The following is a 21438-nucleotide window of genomic DNA, read 5'->3' on the forward strand; positions in this document are numbered from 1 at the left end:
GTTGATAAATCATTCAATCTCTAGGAGCCTAAATTTCTTCCATCTATAAAACAAGGATGTTATTTTATATTTATATAATGGGATTTCTAAAATCTCTCCCAAATCTAACTCCATGCTTTCTATCAGGGGAGCTCTCATGCTACAAAATTACATTTCTTAAGTATATTTAACACTACCAAAACATTAGCAATAATGAATGCATTAAGAATGAATTGAACATTTTTGTTGATAGGGGACAAAAACAATATCATGACTACCTTCTTTCTATTAAAGCCAGATCTTTGATAAGAGCAACACCTACTAAGGTGTTGTACATTAATCTAGATTTTCCTAATAATTTAATTGTCTCTGATATTTAATTAGTTCAGGATACTAAGGGTTAATTCATTGCCTTAGTTTCCTGCTCAACTAAATACAGAAAGACCAGTGCAGAAACAGTAAAACATTCCTCAAATCTGATACAAGTTTATGACAAGGTGTATTCCCATGGTTAATGCAGATGAAGTGAGCCTGAGCCAAAATGAATCAATGCTGCATACTTGCTGAAAATTCTTTCCATGCCAGTGCTAGGCAAACTTTTTGTTAGATATTAACTGGTATGCTGGAAGGAAGGAGACCCTAGGGAGATGAGATGTACTGACACAGAAACCTTGCACTCTCTAGCAAGATGCTTCTTACTACACACCACAAATCTCAATAGGAGGGAAAGCATGAGACTAATGAATTAGTGAGATTAGGAAGAAAACTGACCACAGGCATGTAGCAACTTTAAGATATAATTGTACTTTGGGAATCTAAGAATTATGCCAAGAAGATATTAAAAATTCAAAAAAGCTTTTGTTAAATTTATTTAACTTTGTATTTGGAAATGATTATCTTAAGGCCCATCAGCTGTGGTAGACTTAGATCCTCCCTAAAGACTGTCATTTGAGGATTGTCCAAGAAAAGTGTTGCACTATTTAAGACTCTATATTTGATACTTAAAACCTGCCAAATGGCCCTACAATTAGAAAGAGATAGCTTGGCGGGATGGCTAAAATAGAAGACAGTCTCCTGTCAAAGAATTCAAGGATCAATATTTGGTCATGTTCTGCTGAGTAATTTTAACAATGAAATGGATAGAGAAAGAGTTGCTATGTCCATTAAATGACACTAAGCTGTGAATAGTAGTTTACACAAGATATGGGAGTGGGGATCCAAAAGGATATCCTTACAGGTTAGGACAATAGGCTACACTGAATAAGATGATTTTACTAGGTATAAAGGTAAAATTTGCAGTTGGGTACAAAATAAATAAATAAAGCAACTTCCCAAGAATACAATGGGGCGAGGCACAGATAAAAACGATTTTAAAATGGATCCGGGGATTGTAATGGAAAGACTATATGAGCTCAAAATGTGTCGACAGTGTGATATGCTGGTCAAAAAAAAGCTAATGCAATCTTGGGCTGCAGAGAGGCAAAGTTTCTCGGAGCGGAGATGAGACAGTATCCTCATTCTCTATCCTTATTAGACTACATCTGCAGTATTATGTTCAGTCACAGAACCATGCTAAGAAAAATGCTGATAAGTTAGAGAGTATCTAGAGAGGAGGATACTGAATAGCCTTGCATTCATGTCCTATGAGAACAGACTGAAAAGAAACCGAAATTTTTAGTTTTGACCCCACAGGTTAGACCCAGGTGCAATGGAGGGAGTTTCAAAGAGGCTAGAAAACAGAAAAAACTTCCACACAGTTATTACTGTCCAAAGATACTTTGAAAAGTGGTATGTTTCCCACTTGGAGCCATTAAGTGGCTGGATAGCCACCTTTTGTGTAGAGGCTAGACAAGATGGCTACTTTTCTACTTCCAAACTTTAGGACTTAGGTTGAAACCTTGAATAGAAAATATCAGCAGTTTCTGAACTTCCCCAAGGTCTCAGGGAATTTCCCCAAATCAAAGATATGGACAAACATGCCAACTGCCCCAAGCTGATTTGCTGAAGAGAGTAAGCACTGAATGAAAGGCAAATGATTCCCTGCTTCCCTATGATGTGTAGGGCTCAAGGCTAAAACACTTGGCATTTAGGATGGAGGGGAAATCAGTCAAAAAACAAGTGCCTACTACATATTAGGTGTTGGGAAGATAAAGAAAGGCAAGAAACAAACAGTTCCTGCTCTTAAGAAGTTCAAAGTCTAAGGGGGGGGGGCAGAGGGGGGAGAGAGACAATATGCAAACAGCTATGCAAGATAAAATACATAGGATATTGTCCTATCTTAAGGGACAATCTTAGAGGGCAAATTTTTTTGTTAGATATTAACTAGTATGCTGGAAGGGAGGGACAATCTTAGAGGGAATACATTAAGACTAAGGTTACTAGAGGGACTTTCCAGGTCACATGAGTAGACTAAACATTTTTTTCAATCCTCAAGACCTCTCAAACCTGCCCAGAATACAACTTCTGTACAAAAGATAAATAACTTCCGAGGTCCTATGATCTAGAATAAGGCTCCTTAAACATTTCCCACTAGAAACCTCTTTCCATCTGACGAATTTTTATATAATCCCCTCTCAAATACAAGCCTAGGTGTTTCTGGGAGCATAGGTACACACAGAATGCAAAGTGTTCAAAACCAAAGCTGCAGTGAAGTCATTCAATGCAAAATGGAGAAGCACTGCCAGAAACATTATATGTCTGACTTTCTACTAGATTTTGGTCATTATGTTCAGAAGTCTTTTACCGTTTTCAAATTTTTCACAGCTCTCATGTTCAATTTCATGAGTCCACATGGGGTCTCAACCCACAATTTGAGAAGCTTTGGTTTAAGATATCTAGAATCTAAAAGAAGCTTAAAAAAAAAGATAGATAACAGCTATAAAGAATTGCTTAGATATTCAGGTTCTAATACTCCCACAAAAACATGTCAGGTCTTCATTAAAAAGATAGTTTCCCCTTTGGGGGGAGAAAATGGGGGGGCGTTGTGGGGGGAGGTGTGGGTATAAGAACACCATGCTAAGGAATTTTAATTTACCTGTAGGAAGGGAATTCCTTCATCTACTTGATGACAATCCTAAGTCTCTGAATAAAATTGAGAGGGAATCTTTACCCAGCCTCCACAGAAAGGATTCCTCAGCAGAAGCTTCTAAAGGGGAAAAGATTTAATATCAACACCACCATCCTAATAAGGGTCAGAGGAGAGGGAAATTTTGGCTGCTAGACCAGGGGAAAATGAGTGGTAGTAGATTATGAGAGCCTTGATAGCATCTCAGGTCTCAGAGGAGAGAGTATTTAAGTGAGTTAAAACCTTTCAACTACATTATGACCTTGCATCATGATAAGAATTAGGGATTATGCTGAAAATGTCATAGTCTGTACCTTGGCCTTTACTAGTACTGTTCTTGATCATCATCACTGATTTTATTGTGAATTATTCCTAATCCACAAATTCCATCTTCCCAACTTTTATCCCCAACATTAACCAAAGCATTAGGAGCTAAATTCTGAAGACAAAAGGAATAGCCTGATATTTTTTGTCCTTATTTCCCTCTATACTCATTTATCCCTTTAGGAAGAGATATCACTTAATGTTTTTATGGTTTTGCTTCTCCATTAGCCTTACTATATTCTTCCTCAAATGCTGACTGTGATAGACTTGTCTTATCTCTAGGTCAGGATTGTCCTGTATCAGCCCTAAAACCTAATAGAAATAACATCTAGTCATGTCCCTTTCATGCAGGCTAAAGTAGTTTTCTCCTGTAAGTCAATGAAACCGTCCTAGAGACTTAGAAGAGTTTGGGAACTAAAACTCAAATCATTGACTTTCTAAAATCTTTTCCCATGGCGTTAAGTTAATTCCCCCTTTAAAAAAAAATAATAAAGTGTTCTTATTTCATTCCAAATTGGAATCACCAGATAGATCTGAGTCAGGCTTAGAACTGTACAAAGCCATTAAAATCCCTCCCTCCTTTTTTTTTTTTTTGCCACACATCTGAAAAGTAGAATAATCAGAGAAAATTATCACCTGCCCAGCACTATTCCATTTTCTTCTGTTGCTACTATGTTCTGCCTGATCCCTGAGCCATTTGTTATTTGTCCACTTTCAGTTCATATGGACACAAGTCAGAAACTTTTGGGGGAAGTATGGGGAGAGAAGGATGGGAAAGTATGAAAAAGAACTATTAATATATATAGCCTGACAGATGCTAACAGCTCTCAAATATTCTGGATAGTGATTATTATTATAACTCTCTCTTTTTTTAGATATTGAAATGCAATTCTAAAATATTTCTTTTTTGATTAAAGCCTTTTTATTTTCAAAATACATGCATGGATAATTTTTCAACACTGACCCTTGCAAAACGTTGTATTCCAAATTCCTTCCTTCCCTCTCATCCTCTCCCCTAGATGACAAGTAATCTAATAAATGTTAAACATCTTTAAAAAATATGTTAAACCCAATATATGTATACATATTTATACAATTATCATGCTACACAAGAAAAATCAGATAAAAAAGGAAAAAAATGAGAAAGAAAACAAAATACAAGCAAACAACAACAAAAAGAACAAAAATGTTATGTTATGATCCACACTGAGTTCCCAGAGTCCTCTCTCTGGGTGTAGATGGCTCTCTTCATCACAAGATCATTGGAACTGGCCTCAATCATCTCATTGTATAACTCTTTCAAAATAATATATTATTTTTACTAGGAATCTGAGTGTTCTGCTAAGCAAGGCAGAAGATGACAAAGTACTTTGATGAACATACCACTTTAATTTTCTCTGCACAAGACGTATATACTCCCATTTGCTAAGATATGCTTCTACTAACAACAAGATAAAGCAGGATTTTTTAATAAAAGTCAGAGGGCTTATAGGGATGAGAAATGTTTTATTATGCCTCTTATTCCAGAAAAGCAGGTTTTAACATCAATGATGTGATAGCAGAAATTTTAAAAATAAATACAAAAAAATGCAAATTAAATGTATATTGCATGTTTAAACAATTCCCTGAGATACTAAATGTATAAAATATTGACCAACAACCTAGACAGGCACTTTACTATTCTGAACAAAATAAACCAACTTCATAATATAAGTGAAAATCCTAAAATGATAAGGTTTTTTTTTTTTTTTTTTTACCTGCTGAACATATGCATCCTGGAATAACTGTTGTTGCTGGTAATGGTAAGGGTGATGTATATGATGAAGTTGCTGCAATCTCCAATCACCCTGCTGTAATTGCTGTAGTACTCTATGTTGCTGTGGAGGCTGCTGACCCTGAGTCAACACCATCTCTTGACTGTTTCCAAGTTTCAATGTTCCTAAAATATATTTCCAAAGACATTTGTTAACTAGTTTCAAATTTACATAGCTCGTCCAACTTGCCCCCACCCCTCATTTGTTGGAATTCTTGTCCTTATCTACTTTTTACTAAACTCCCATTTATTGTAGCTCCTTCTAAAGACGACTTTTACATATAACTGAGACTGACAATTAATGGACAGATCAATAGAGAGACTCTGCTAAGTCTTCAAACTCAATAATTTCTTGAGTAAATATTTAAAACAATTTTCACACCTACACATTGTCAAACTGCATGCCTAGTTAGTATCTCTTGGTGGCTGGAGATAAATGAGTCTCAAGTTACTGGATCACAAAATGGCTTCTGAGGATTTTCCCATATCCCAAAAACAACCAGCAAACTTCTTTAAAAAATTAAAAAATAGATAAAAAAAATTGAAATGGGGAGGAATGAAAGAGAGATTTCATATAAACTGAACAACCTTGATCCTGGCTTCTTCTAAAATATAGGGTTGTCACTGAGGTTGTTCAAGAACATAAGCTTCTGCTATTGGCAGACCTCTTGACTCACTTTCTCAACTCTATAATCTTTCTTATGGGTCAGAGACAAAGGTAAATTATGACTAAAAAAACAAAACCCCAACTCATCATTTCTAAAATATAATTTTGAAAATACAAAAATTCTAGAGGAAATATTTTCTAAAGTCCACTTAAAAATAAATTAGAGGGAACACTTTCTTAGAGATAATTCAACTCCAAAAGTATTTTTTAAAAGGCTTGTTCTGAAATTCATTATATAGTCTTGGTAACAGAATAAAATTATATGAATTTCTGTTTACAGAAAACAAAAGATACTAAGCTTAAATATTACTTTTCTAGAAATTTTTTTTCTTAAATTAATCTCAACAGAAACTCAAGAATTGTTTCAGATAAAAAGCCAGCTGATAACTGCCATTGTACTGCCTCATAATTATCTCCTTCTTGGAAGATAGGCTTTAAATTCATAAATATAAAGGTACTGGAGTTTTAAAAACTGACTACCAAAGGACACAATATTTTACAGTCTCCTTTTATTAGATACAAAATAATCATGATCTTCTAAACTGTCTCCCTTTATCTACTCCTCCCAAAAGAAAAATATCAATGTTTATATATAACTACAGCTTAATATTTTTAATGGGAACAAATAATTGCATAAGAAATATTTTCTGAAAAAGCAACAAGTTATTTCAGTTACAAAGTGTCAGAAAAAAAATGTACAGTAAAGTATGCTACTGTACAACATATACAGCAATGTCATCTTTATCATACCTTTACCACTTCCTTCAACCAGCTATAAAAAGCCCTGAGAAATTTGGGATGATGACAATGCAACTCAACTAAGGGAACTATGAAAGATGCCAATGCTTGCATGGCACTATTTATACTAATTGAGAAAAATGACACTTCAATAATAGCCAAACTTGTCAGATTACTTGGTAGCACAAGATCTAATATCCTAAATAAGGAAGGATTAAAAAAAAAAAAAAGTTACATTATGCTATTTAGCACAAGTTACTATAAAACAGCATTGACTACCCACAAAGTGGGCAGTATTTCATGCATTGGAATAGCATGTAGATTATGAATAATTGCAGCAAGTTCTTTCAAAAAGAAATAATTTACTATTGAAAACATATAGAAACCAATATGATTCTCATAGCACTAGGAAATCTTTACATGTCTCTGGACATGGACAGAAAAAAGAACAAGGCCAGCAGCTCTATTCTTTATCTTGTCACTACCCTAAAATATTAATGAAACTAATTAGATAAGAAAGCTTGCACAATTTTTTTAATTGTATACTTCACTTCTGCTTAAAATATAAAATCCAATAATGTATGTCTATATATGTCTAACTAAAAGGGGTATAAAGTTGATTGTTCATCCACACAGGGAAAATCACATACCTTTTAGCCTGTGGTTACCAATTTCACCAGGAACAGGTACTTTAACTGGTGTGGCTGAACTCTGAATTGCTAGTACACTAGGAGTGGCAGTGCTTGAATTAGCCTTTGGTCTCTGTCTTGGGGCAATTGAGGTTTCTGTTGGTCCAATAGTATCCGTTATTCTAAAAGAGAAGAATACATTTCAATTCACACATTGTAATGTGTCTGAATATTGCTAAAGTTATTATTTATTTACTCCACTTAGGACATAGATAACAACCACAAATGTCAACTAATTGGAAGACCTGTTTCAAGTAATTGAAAAGGAAATGAAAATTGTATCTTTAAAACCAACTGGCAGGACCATAGGCAAAAGAGGAAATCAAAAGACTTGTTTCTCTCTATACTTTCCTCTTGAACTCATGAGGGATGAACATGTAGCAAGAAGATTATCACCACTGCCAGAGAGGTCCCCCTTTCTGCCTCTTTTCATCATTTCTCCCCAGCCAGAGCCTAAAACCTATCAGCATCTTAGAGAGAAGCGAGTCATCAGCTCTATTCCTTCTCCTAAGATGGTTTCACCCTAGACTAGGCATTACCACCTGCCCTACATCTCCTGTTGTCTGACAAAACAACATAAGCTATCCTGGGACTTGCCAACTGCTTGATATTGGGTCTTGGGATGTTTATATTCACCTTACACTTTAATTTTCCTTTATTTCTCAGAATTAGAGAGAATTCCTTGAGGGCAAAGTTCCTAGCCTTTTCTATTTCTATCTCTGACACTTTATAGGACTTAGCAAACATTATAGGCTTAATTTTTTTTTCCATTCATCCATTACACTTCAATCTAATGCTAGGAATAGCAAAGGAAATGTGTTCATATCAACCAGTCTATCTGAAGCAACAAGATACTCTTTCAATCAATTATTTTTTCAAGACACGTTTCTCAGAGCTACCTAGTGTTAATTTCTCTTCTGAACTCTCCACCTTGAAATGCCAATAGCATGTCAAACTTGGTATATTCAATAAAAAGATCATCTTCTCTAAATTCTATCCTGTTCCAGATTTTCCTTTTTCTGCAGATTGCGCAAATATTATTCCCATTTTACAAAAGAGAAACAAAGAAGCATGGAGAACAGCTATTTATGCAGGGTCATAAAGCTATAGAGTAGTAGAGTTAGGGTTTTAATTATTTTCCCAACTCCCAGTTCAATGAGAAACAACTGTACAAGTACAGCTTTAGAAAAAACATTAGCTAAGATTAGCCAAGCTAGATTGAGAAAACAAGAAACCATTCCCTAAAGAATTTTTCTGAATGTGTAGGAGGTAAAGATCTACATGTACTCTACTATGCTTGTTGAAATAGACAGCAGAGTTCTGAAAATTCCCAAAAGCACACATTTTTTTTTTAAACAAATCTTTTCAACAGCTAGCCAGAATGATCTAATAAATATCTTTGTTCAAATGTAATTTTTTGTGGGATTCTTAGTTCATTAGAACATTTCTGGAGAAAACTATAGGCAATAAGTAAAGTTCAAATCATTCAACACTGGAATAAAAAAGTCAGCCAGTCACTGGGAGACACCATAATTCAGCAGAAAGTGAATTGAAACGTGGAGTAATCAGACATGCATTCAACTCTGGTATCCACTACTGGTATGATTTTAAAAAAGAAAATAATAGAGTGGAGATAAGCGACCACTACTTTTTTTTAAAATTAATTTTATAATTATAACATTTTTTGACAGTACATATGCATAGGTAATTTTTTACAACATTATCCCTTGTACTCCCTTCTGTTCCGAATTTTTCTCCTCGTTCCCTCCACCCCCTCCCCTAGATGGCAGGCATTCCCATACATATTAAATATGTTACAGTATATCCTAGGTACAATATATTATGTGCAGAACTGAATTTTGTTGTTGTTGCAAAGGAAGAATTGGATTCAGAAGATAAAAATAACCTGGGGAGAAAAACAAAAAACACAGAGTTTACAAACTCATTTCCCAGTGTTCCTTCTCTGGGTATAGCTGATTCTGTCCATCATTGATCAATTAGATCTTCTCTATATTGAAGATATCTACTTCCATCAGAACACATCCTCATATAGTATTGTTCTTGAAGTTTATAATGATATCCTAGTTCTGCTCATTTTACTCACCATCAGTTGATATAAGTCTCTCCAAGCCTCTCTGTATTCATCCTGTTGGTCATTTCTTACAGAACAATAATATTCCATAACCTTCATATACCATAATTTACCCAACCATTCTCCAATTGATGGGCATCCATTCATTTTCTAGTTTCTAGCCACTACAAAAAGGGCTGCCACAAACATTTGCGACCACTACTTTCATGTGGCTCCAGAGATCTCTCCTTCTAGTTACCAATTATACAATTTTGGATTCACCTTTGATTGTTGCTCACAATATTACATCAATTTGTCAATTCTTTTCAGTAGGACTTCCATAGTATAGTGTTCATCCCTTTTCACCCACAGGCACCACCACAGTTTAGGTGCCTATCACTTCTCACATGGATTGAAACAAAATATAAACTTCTCAGCCTGGCATTTAAAGCTAGCAATATTGTGGCTTTCATAGATCCTTCCAGGATTATTGCAGCTTGTGTAGGATGAGTGCTAGATCCCCTATCCCAAAGTAACTAATCAGAGATATCTTTAGTTACAAAGAGAAAGCATTTATTTAGTCCTTGCAGGAAGAGAACTAGCATCTCGGGAAGCATCTCAGCTCCCAAAATGTGCTTGACCTGACAAGTCAGAAGCCTGTCAGGATTTAAACAGCAAAAGACCCAAGACTTTTCTTTGGATAGATTAAAAGGAAGTAGCCATCCTTGACCAATGGTCACCAATGTTGTCTGCTTGCTGTAACTTCCTGTCACTGACTTGGGGTCTGACCTTTAGAGACCTAGGCCCAGAGATCATGTGACTTACTGCACCACATGGTACAAGGCCTGATCTTCTGACTCTGGGAATAGGGATCATGTGACTTAGGCCTACTCTCATAAACTGAGAAAACTTCATCTAATCAACCCCATTCAGTCGCCCCTCTTTTTCATCAGTTTCAGGATCTCTCATCCCAATCTTGATATATATTTCTTCCATTAGGGCATCTCTGTGACCTGGGCCTTCAGGCTGGTCCCTCTTCAGTACTAACTGTAATCTACTCTCTACCATTTAGAAACAATGCCAATCCATCAGTGGAAGCTTTCAGGAACCACTTTAGCTACTCCTGAATTTAGCTAAAACTTGAACTCCTCTAATGATAAAGTGCAAAAGCAAGTGGGTAACAGATACTGTTGCTTAAAGCAATAAGCAGGAATCAGAGACCTCGCTTCCACCAATTCCCACTATCTGCCTTGGAAACCCTGTTATCACAGAACACATTGGCATCTGGCACCATAGAACGCCAGCACTGTGGGAACAAAGGATAGTTTACCTCTCAGACCTGTGGAAGAGGAATGAATTTATATCCAAAGAAGAACTAGAGATCATTATTGATCACAAAGAATAAAACTTTGATTATATCAAATTGAAAAGTTTTTGTACAAACAAAACTTTTTTTAAATTTATTTATTTAATTTTATGGTTATAAATTTTTTTTGACAGTATATATGCATGAGTAATTTTTTTTATAACATTATCCCTTGTATTCATTTTTCCAAATTTTCCCCTCCCTCCCTCTACTCCCTCCCCTTGATGACAGGCAATCCGATACATTTTACAAGTGTTACAGTATAACCTAGATACAATATATGTGTGTAAATCCAATTTTCTTGTTGCACACTAAGTATTGGTTTCCGAAGGTATGAGTAACCTGGGTAGACAGACAGTAGTGCTAACAATTTACATTCACTTCCCAGTGTTCATTCTCTGGATGTAGTTGTTTCTGTCCATCATTGATCAGCTGGAAGTGAGTTGGATCTTCTTTATGTTGAAGATTTCACTTCCATCAGAATACATCTTCACACAGTATTGTTGTTGAAGTGTACAGCGATCTTCTGATTCTGTTCATTTCACTCAGCATCAGTTAATGTAAGTCTTTCCAAACCTTTCTGAATTCATCCTGCGGCTCATTTCTTACAGAGCAATAATATTCCATAACATTCATATATCATAATTTACCCAACCATTCTCCAATTGATGGACATCCATTCATCTTCCAGTTTTTAGCCACTACAAAAAGAGCTGCCACAAACATTTTGGCACATACAGGTCCCTTTTCCTTCTTTAATATTTCTTTGGGATATAAGCCCAATAGCAGCACTGCTGGATCAAAGGGTGATGCACAGTTTGATAACTTTTGGGGCATAGTTCCAAATTGCTCTCCAGAATGGCCGGATTCTTTCACAACTCCACCAACAATGCATCAGTGTCCCAGTTTTCTCACATCCCCTCCAACATTCATCATTATTTGTTCCTGTCATCTTAGCCCAATCTGACAGGTGTGTAGTGGTATCTCAGAGTTGTCTTAATTTGCATTTCTCTGATCAGTAGTGATTTGGAACACTCTTTCATATGAGTGGATATAATTTCAATTTCATCATTTGAGAATTGTCTGTTCATATCCTTTGACCATTTATCAATTGGAGAATGGTTTGATTTCTTATAAATTAGGGTCAGTTCTCTATATATTTTGGAAATGAGACCCTTATCAGAACCTTTAACTGTAAAAAATATTTTCCCAATTTGTTACTTCCCTTCTAATCTTGTTTGCATTAGTATTGTTTATACAGAAACTTTTTAGTTTGATGTAATCAAAATCTTCTATTTTGTGATCGATAATGATCTCTAGTTCTCCTCTGGTCATAAATTCCTTCCTCCTCCACAGGTCTGAGAGGTAGACTATTTTCTGTTTCTCTATTTATGATCTCATTCTTTATGCCTAATCATGGACCCATTTTGATCTTATCTTGGTATATGGTGTTAAGTGTGGATCCATATCTAATTTCTGCCATACTAATTTCCAGTTTTCCCAACAGTTTTTTTCAAATAATGAATTCTTATCCCAAATGTTGGTATCTTTGGGTTTGTCGAACACTAGATTGCTATAGTTGTACCCGTTTTTGTCCTTTGTACCTAATCTGTTCCACTGATCAACTGGTCTATTTCTTAGCCAATACCAAATGGTTTTGGTGACTGCTGCTATATAATATAGCTTTAGATCAGGTACACCTAGACCACCTTCATCTGACTTGCTTTTCATTAGTTCCCTTGAAATTCTCGACCTTTTATTCTTCCATATGAACTTTGTTGTTATTTTTTCTAGGTCATTAAAATAGTTTCTTGGGAGTCTGATAGGTATAGCACTAAATAAATAGATTAGTTTGGGGAGTATTGTCATCTTTATTATATTCGCTCAGCCTATCCAAAAGCACTGAATGTCTTTCCAATTATTTAAATCTGACTTTATTTTTGTGGCAAGTACCTTGTAATTTTGCTCATATAATTCCTGACTTTTCTTTGGTAAATGGATTCCCAAATATTTTATACTTTCAACATTTGTTTGGAATGGAATTTCTCTTTGTATTTCTTGCTGTTGCATTTTGTTGGTGATGTATAAAAATGCTGAGGATTTATGTGGACTTATTTTGTATCTAGCAACTTTGCTAAAGTTATGAATTATTTCTAATAACTTTTTATTAGAATCTCTGAGGTTTTCTAAATATACCATATCATCTGCAAAGAGTGGCAGTTTGATTTCCTCATTACCTACTCTTATTCCTTTAATCTCTTTCTAGACTCTTATTGCAGAGGCTAGCGTTTCTAATACAATATTAAATAGTAATAGTGATAGTGGGCAACCTTGTTTCACTCCTGATCTTACTGGGAAAGGTTCCAGTTTATCTCTATTACATATTATGCTTACTGATGGTCGTAAATATATGCTCTTGATATTCTAAGGAATAGTCCATTTATTCCTATACTCTCAAGCGTTTTTAGTAGGAATGGATATTGGATTTTATCAAATGTTTTTTCTGCATCTATTAAGATGACCATATCTGATTATTAATATGTTCAATTATACTAATAGTTTTCCTAATATTAAACCAGCCCTGCATTCCTGGTATAAATCCTCCTTGATCATAGTGTATTATCCTGGGGATGATTTTCTGAAGTCTTTTTGCTAATATCTTATTTAAGATTTTAACATCAATATTCATTAAGGAGATTGGTCTATAGTTTTCTTTCTCAGTTTTCGATCTACCTGGTTTAGGTATCAGTACCATGTCTGTGTCATAAAAGGAGTTTGGTAGGACTCCTTCATCCCCTATTTTTTCAAATAGTTTATATAACATTGGGGCTAATTTGTACAAACAAAACTAATGCAGATAAGATCAGAAGGGAAACAAACTGGAAAAACATTTTTACAGTAAAAGATTCTGATAAAGGCCTCATTTCCAAAATATATAGAGAATTGACTCTAATTTATAAGAAATCAAACCATTCTCCAATTGATAAATAGTCAAAGGATATGAACAGACAATTCTCAGATAAAGAAATTGAAACTATTTCTAGCCATATGAAAAGATGCTCCAAGTCATTATTAATCAGAGAAATGCAAATTAAGACCACTCTGAGATACCACTATACACCTGTCAGATTGGCTAGAATGACAGGGAAAGATAATGCAGAATGTTGGAGGGGATGTGGGAAAACAGGGACACTGATACATTGTTGGTGGAATTGTGAATACATCCAGCCATTCTGGAAAGCAATTTGGAACTATGCTCAAAAACTTATCAAACTGTGCATACTCTTTGACCCAGCAGTGTTACTATTAGGCTTGTATCCCAAAGAGATCTTAAAGAAGGGAAAGGGACCTCTATATGCAAGAATGTTTGTGGCAGCCCTCTTTGTAGTGGCCAGAAACTGGAAACTAAGTGGAAGCCCATCAATTGGAGAATGGCTGAATAAATTGTGGTATATGAATATTATGGAATATTATTGTTCTGTAAAAAATGACCAACAGAATGATTTCAGAAAGGTCTGGAGAGACTCATATGACCTGATGCTGAGTGAAATGAGAGGACCAGGAGATCATTATATACTTCAATAACAATACTATATGATGATCAATTCTGATGGACGTGGCCCTCTTCAACAATAAGATGAACCAAATCAGTTCCAATAGAGCAGTAATGAACTGAACCAGCTGCACCCAGTGAAAGAACTCTGGGAGATGATTATGTACAACTACATGAATTCCGAATCCCTCTATTTTTTTCTACCTGCATTATGGATTTCCTTCACAGGCTAATTAGACTATTTCAAAATCCAATTCTTTTTGTACAGCAAAACAACTGTTGGGACATGTATACATATATTGTATTTAATTTATACTTTAACATTGTCAACCTGCCATGGGCGGGGAGGGAAGAAGGGGAAAAATTAGAACAAAAGGTTTAGCAATTGTCAATGTTGTAAAATTACCCATGCATATATCTGGCAAATAAAAACTATTAAAAAAAAAACAAAAACAAAAACAAAAAACTCCAGCATTGTGAAGGCCTGGGGCCTCAGGGCCATTGTCACATACTTCCCACCTCAAGCAGTCCAGACCCAAATTTATATGCAACAAAGGGAAGAAGGTCTCATCTTCTGGAGCTACTTCAAGGATTATATAGCTGGCTCTGCCTAATGGGGTCTGGACTGAAGGGGGGAGACAACTGACTTGTAGGCAGCAGCAGTAATATCGGGTGCTGAATGTTAGAATCAGGCACCAGGTGACTTCAGGTTGACCAAGTGGTTGGAATTTCATGATTCAGAGTCTGAAAGAAGCAACTCTCACAAGTACACTAAAAACATGTATAATTCTAAATATGAGCAAAAGAGAAAGAATAAACAAAAGTGGAATTAATAGAGAGGTTACTAGGGACAGTAATCAGGAACCCCACCCAGAAGAAGACTGGAGGGGGGAGATGAGGCAGGCTATCATAAATGCCTCTTGTCCAAACAGCTTTTCCTAGGATAGATACTAAGGAATGTTTTCCCAAATTCCTGCTTTTGTTTCCTCAAAGGAGTAGGGGCAATGGGTGGAACATTGTGCCGTTCAATGAGTATGATCTCCCCTAGGAGAAAGCCTAGAACCTTACAAGGTAAGGCTTTTGCCCATTAGAACAGATGTTAACAAAACCTAAAGCAGTTTGAAGCCCCTGCAAGAGGCACATGTGCAGGCCTTTTTAACAGTCCTTTCAGAATTTATTTGCCTGGGAACTATATGAGGGAATGCAGGAGTCAGGAATTGGGAAATTAAAAGTGCCATCCATGGTCAGGGGCAAACGGGCAGCTAGCCTGTTTCCCTTCACCTGAAGTGAAGTCTCTTTTCTTTAGCAAACAACAGAAATCTCTCTAGGTCCATGGACAGCTAGCAGTAATTGTTTCCTCTTCATATTTAATGGGGAATTAACTGACTGTCAAAAATCCCTTTTCTTTCCATATAGCCCCCATGATCATTCAAAACATGCAAAACACATTTGAAGTCAGTATAGATCTTTGAGAAGCAAGGGGTCTAGGACAAGGTTCTAGAGACCCCTAAGATCTAGCCCCTCCTTCCTTCAACATACAACGCTGGCAAATTAGTTTAGCCTTCAGGGTCCTAAAAACCTTGGCTTGATCAGGGGATGCTAGGATTGCTTCTTCTCCTACTAAGCCAAAGGGAAAGTGGCAGTGGCCCCAAATACTTAGGCAAAGTAGGGCTTCAGACAAAAACTCTAGTTCCAGGAAACAAAAGAGTTCAAGATTTTATAACAGCAACCCCAGAATCCTCCCGGTCTGGGCTACAAATCAAAATATCATCTATATACTTGTATTGTGCCTCATATCTTCCACTTGCTTCAGTTACAAAAATTTGCATAAGAGGAAAAATCAGGGACATGATTTAAATAGCATCAAAACTGGTCCTTCAGATCTTGACCCCAGAGCACATACAGGATAAAGCATCCTTAATGCAATTTTACTTCAGGTAACTGTCCTAGTTTTTGACAATTCCACCTTAAGCCAGACTCAGGAATAATCAGGGGGGTTCTTATCCAAAAAAACACTACTGGGAAATTGAGTCAGAAGGATCCTACCTTAAGCAGAGACCAAGATCATCCTCCTAATTCATTCCCGATACTAATTCCTGCCTATAACAATTTCTTCTGAGTACCTTGTGGCATATTCCTTTCAGATGGTGGATCACTGGCTTGACAAGCACAGTCCTGAATTTTAAACTACAAATAAATATCAGCTGTAGTCCCAAGAGATTTTATCTCCAATAACAATTCTCATTAGTCAAAGCTTCAAATCTAGCTCTCAAGGATCACAGTAAGAGATTCATAATTTATTTTTCATATCTCAGTAGATGGTTAAGTTCATTACACAACTCATTTTGCTTTTAAAACGCCCAATATATAGAAAAATTCTAAATTGCATGTTGTCCATAACAGAAACATGTTCAAAGGGACAAAGACAAAAACTTATTTTCAGAATCCTTTTAAATAATGGGAACAATTTTAAGATGACTCAATTAATTAAAACTCATAGAGAATATAGAATATCCTAATTCTACATAAAACAACCTTATCAGAATTAATATTTTTTCATTCTTAAAAAAAAATGTTGTCAACTTCCTCTAATTGAGGAGTCCCTATAAACTTTTTTGGATCTAGCCCTATCAATTTTATCAAATCAGGTTAAAACTGCTCTAGGTACTTCAAAAAAACTATAGATCACATGTGTTATATTCATTAATCAAGGAGGCCATCATGCACTTGGATAAACATTAAATAATTTGCTGAAGACAAATGGACACCTTAGTAGAAATAAATCGCTTTCAGAAAACTTGCGATTCTAACAAACCTCTCAGAGCAACTATAGACTTGAAAAATAAAAATAGAACATTCAGTTATTAATACCATGCAAATGTAGGCTGTTCCTTTAAACATAAGCAATTAATGTTTCAGCCAGCAAGAGGGAGGGGAACTCCAAATAACTGCAGTTTGTTAAAAAGCAGCCATACCACACTTAGTTGGGGAGGGGGATATTAGATTGTCCCGACAAAGATCTCTTACCCTTCGCCCACGTGACTTGGCAGCCCTGCCAACTTTACCATGCTTCTGGACCCCCACTTCTCACAGCTAACCTTTTTAGGGTGCCAAGTCCCCCAGGATCCAGTGCGCCAGCCAAAGACATGCACCAACCTCATGGGGTACATCTTTTCTCCTGGCAAATGGCAAGTTCCACTAGGAGCTTGCTCCTTTCTGTGCAACCTAATTCTTCTCCCCTTTTCCAACATGCTATGCTTCTCTTTTCCCCCTATTCCCAACATGTCATTTTCCTCTCTTTCTCCTTTTTTGCTCTCACACCATCTCTTTCCCGTAACTCATCCCAACTTTCTCTCTCTCCCCCCTCCTGATTCCAATATATTCTCTCCTCCTCCAACATACTTCTCTACCTTTCTCTAACATGCTCCCAAATCAATAACCCTTCTAACTAGATGCTTCATTCTAACTATTAATTGCTTTTGCAAATCAATCTTTCTTGTTATTAAATCACCCTTTTTTGTTAACTTTCTAAACTTTTAAGATTCATAATTAAATATCTTTGGACCACATTTCATAAAATTTATACATATATCCAGCAGAGCTAACAAAATTTTAAGACATAACTCATAATTTTACAAATTACCCAATATACACTTTAGAAAGTAACATACCATCTAATTAGGAGGATACAAACATGACCTTCCCTAAGGTAAGCTATGGGAACTTTGTTTTAATAACCTATATTTTCACTTAAATAAACAATAATATAAAACTGCTTTTGCTATCATATCTCAAATAACAAATTTCACTAAACTGATTGAGCAAGTTTCTTTCTCTCCCTTTGGCCTCACATTTCCCTGCTGAAGTCAGGGAATGAGGGAAGGAGAAGAAAGACACTCTCTTTACTATATGCACTATCCTCTACGAGGACCCAATTTAACATTCTCATTACATTTGCTTTATTCTAAGCATTTTGGAATCTTAAAATGACCAATCATTACCTGCATAGATTTTCTCTTTTTAACAAATAATAGCTCACAGATCAGAAATGACAAAGATATTCTGCATAAAGACACAAACATAGACAAAACTTACATGGAAGAGACCCATTCCTTCCCCACACACAACAGGTATATCCCATCAAGTGCACTTTTTTCTTTTTTTGCTCTGAAGATTTGAATTGGACTGCTCCCTCTCTCTAGAGCATCCAGTCTCACAGCCTGACCCCCTGTATACATAAAGTCGACCCCAAGGTGACTCAGCCAATCAAGCTCAGAAGTAGTTACCTGTTAGGTTCTTACTAAGTGCTAATGAGATAATGAGATATTAGGTTCTTACTAAGTGCTAAATTGGTACTTGACAATTCTCTAGTTCCAGCCTTTCCTGGGGAAAAGCTTGCATGCTTAGGAGAAGCAAGTTCATTGGTTGAAGTAATTCTTCCCAGAAGCCCTTGCATTATCCCATGCCCATTCTCTGGGAGGATAAAGAGGGCAGCTCTGGAGGAAAAAGGGAGTTGTTTCTGGACCAGACTTGAGACTGCTCTCTGCAGGAAGGGAAATCGGCTCTCTACAGGAAGAAGAATCTGTCCGAGATTTGAGTTGACACAGCAGATCTCCTCCCAGAGAGCGATCAGCAGCTTCTGAAGACAACAGCACATTACAGTTACCTAGCTTCCAAAGCCATCTGCAGAGCACTGCAGTCCTGTGGCTTTAACAGAACTTCCTTCCTGACTCCCCCCTTAAACTGGATCATCCAAGGCTTGACGATCCCAGGGCGCATGCAGCTCAAGGACACATTCTCAGCCACTGCCCTTGTGAATTATGCATGAATAAGTTACCTGGCTCACTCTTACCTGGATTTTTTTCATCTTTAGAGACTTGTATTTCTGTTTGTATGAGTGTCTCTCTTAGGCCCATACTTCTCAGAGAGGGCGGCTGAAAGTCTCATCTCTCAAGGATGATCAGAGAAAACCCTTGTGCCTGCCTTGAATCAGAATCCCAGCCATCTCTCTGGGAAGCCACAGATTCCGGACAAGCCCCCATAAACGCCACGCCTACAAGTTACTTGTCTCCTCTCTTCAATCTAGACCCCATTAGGCAGAGCCAGCTATATAATCCTTGAAGTAGCTCCAGAAGATGAGACTTTTGTCCCTTTGTCCCAAATGAATCTGGGTCTGGACTGCTTGAGATGAGAAGGCCGTGACAATGGCCCTGAGGGCCTGGGCCTACACAGTGCTAGAGTTCTATGGCTGCCAGATGTGTTCCATGATGACAGGGTTTCCAAGGCAGATAGTGGGAGTTGGTAGAAGTGGGGGTCTCTGATTCTTGCTCATTGCTTTACGCAGCAATATCTGTTACGCACTTCACTTGCTTATGCACTTAATCATTAGAGGAGTTCAAGATTTAGCAGAGTTCAGAAGTAGCTAAAGTGGTTCCTGAAAGCTTTCACTGATGGGTAGGTATTGTTTCTAAATGGTAGAGGATGGATTACAGTTAGTACTGAAGAGGGACCAGCCTGAAGACCCAGGTTACAGAGATGCCCTAGTAGAAGAAATATATATCAGGATTGGGGTGAGAAATTCTGAAACTGATGAAAAAGAGGGGGGGGGGGGACTGAATGGAATTGATTAGATGAAGTTTTCTCAGTTTATGAGACTAGGCCTAAGTCACATGATCCCTATTCCCAGAGTCAGAAGATCAGGCCTTGTACCATGGGGTGCAGGAAGCCACATAATCTCTGGGCCTAGGTCTCTAAAGGTCAGACCCCAAGTCAGTGACAGGAAGCTACAGGAAGTGATGTGGTCCCCAAGAAGCAGAAAACATTGGTGACCATTGGTCAACATATCAGGTGTGCCTGCCTTGGGTCTCTCCCTGCAGGAACTAAATAAATGCTTTCTCTTTGTACTTGTACTTGAAGATGTTAAGTTGGGAAATGACATCTTGCACCTATCATACACAATATGGTTCCCCTTAATTTATTCTTTACTCCTGACATCCTGGCCAGTGGTCCTGTAACCTTAGACCTCATTACCTATCTCTGTGCTTTTGGATAAGCTATCTTCAACATATGACTCCCTCTTCACCTCAGCCTCTTAAAATTGATAATTCCCTTCAAGGTTCAGTGCCAAATTTTATCTTGATCCTAAACACCTCAATTACTAATACTGTCTTTTTTTCAATTTTGTCTTTTACCTAAAGATGAGAGAATGTCCTGAACTGGTCATAATCACAGTTTAAAATCAGCTCTGAAGTCCACAAATTCGAGGAATAAATAGAGGAAAGATTCAATCCTGGATTGACTGAAACATAAAATGTCAGCATTGCATCAAAATGAATCACAAAATCTTTCCCTTATAACTTTTGTTCATCTTCAACAACAAAGTTAAAAAAAAATAATAATAATACTTCTGATGCAAGTTAGTCCTAAGCCTTCATTCTTTGCTATTTTCATGCTCCTAAATGTGTAGCAAAATGGTTGGAATGATATGTAGGCTAGAAGCTTTGGAATAAACATTTCTTTTCAGAAACAGTTATTACATTTGGCTTAAAGCAAAATGTCTGACCTCTCAATCCTTACTTAATATCTGACAACACCACAAGAGGGAACTCAATTACAATGTTCTCTTGCAAAAATTAAAGATTGAAAAAAGAATCATAGAACCCTAGTAACAAAAATGTCTATAATACTAGCTTTATATATAATTTGTTTTCAAATCTAATGTAACCTTTCACATAAAAAATCTTATGCATATTGCCACTTAGTTGATTTTAAGCATTATCAATAATCAAATGTTTACACAGAATTATGTACTATGTTAGGTGCTATGAGTGTAAGGCACAATCAATCCCAAACTTGTGTGTCTGTGTGTGTGTGTGTACGTGTACATATTTACACACAGTATATGTTAGAAAGTTAAGGGGATGAAAATATTTCTTCACCTGACTTAGGAAAATTTTCATGCAAGATACAGATTTGAACTGGGCCTAAAATTAATTTAAACAAAATTAATGTATATAATTTTGACAAAAATTAAAAGAAGACTATAACAGGTGAAGAAATAAAGGACTAATAGAGATAGTAAGCAGAATACTTATAGTAGAGGTTTTACACAGAGGAAAAATAGGGAAATTTACTTGAAACAAAATGGAAATAGCTGAAATTTAAGTAATTCAAT

At 36.5% G+C, this 21438-nt stretch overlaps 1 protein-coding gene across 6 annotated transcripts in view; it reads right to left on the minus strand.

The window, feature by feature from the left end:
- Window positions 1–21438, minus strand: part of BMP2K (BMP2 inducible kinase) — a 114529-nt gene that overhangs the window by 27867 nt on the left and 65224 nt on the right. For all 6 annotated transcript variants that reach the window (XM_074273487.1, XM_074273486.1, XM_074273485.1 and 3 more), the window contains 2 exons: window positions 7236–7396; window positions 5125–5306 (listed from right to left, as the gene is read on the minus strand). In XM_074273487.1, coding sequence (XP_074129588.1) covers window positions 5125–5306; window positions 7236–7396 — 343 coding nt within the window. The remainder of the gene's footprint in view (window positions 1–5124; window positions 5307–7235; window positions 7397–21438) is intronic.

The sequence above is a fragment of the Sminthopsis crassicaudata genome, chromosome 6 (genome assembly GCF_048593235.1).
Source record: "Sminthopsis crassicaudata isolate SCR6 chromosome 6, ASM4859323v1, whole genome shotgun sequence".
Lineage (NCBI taxonomy): Eukaryota > Metazoa > Chordata > Mammalia > Dasyuromorphia > Dasyuridae > Sminthopsis > Sminthopsis crassicaudata.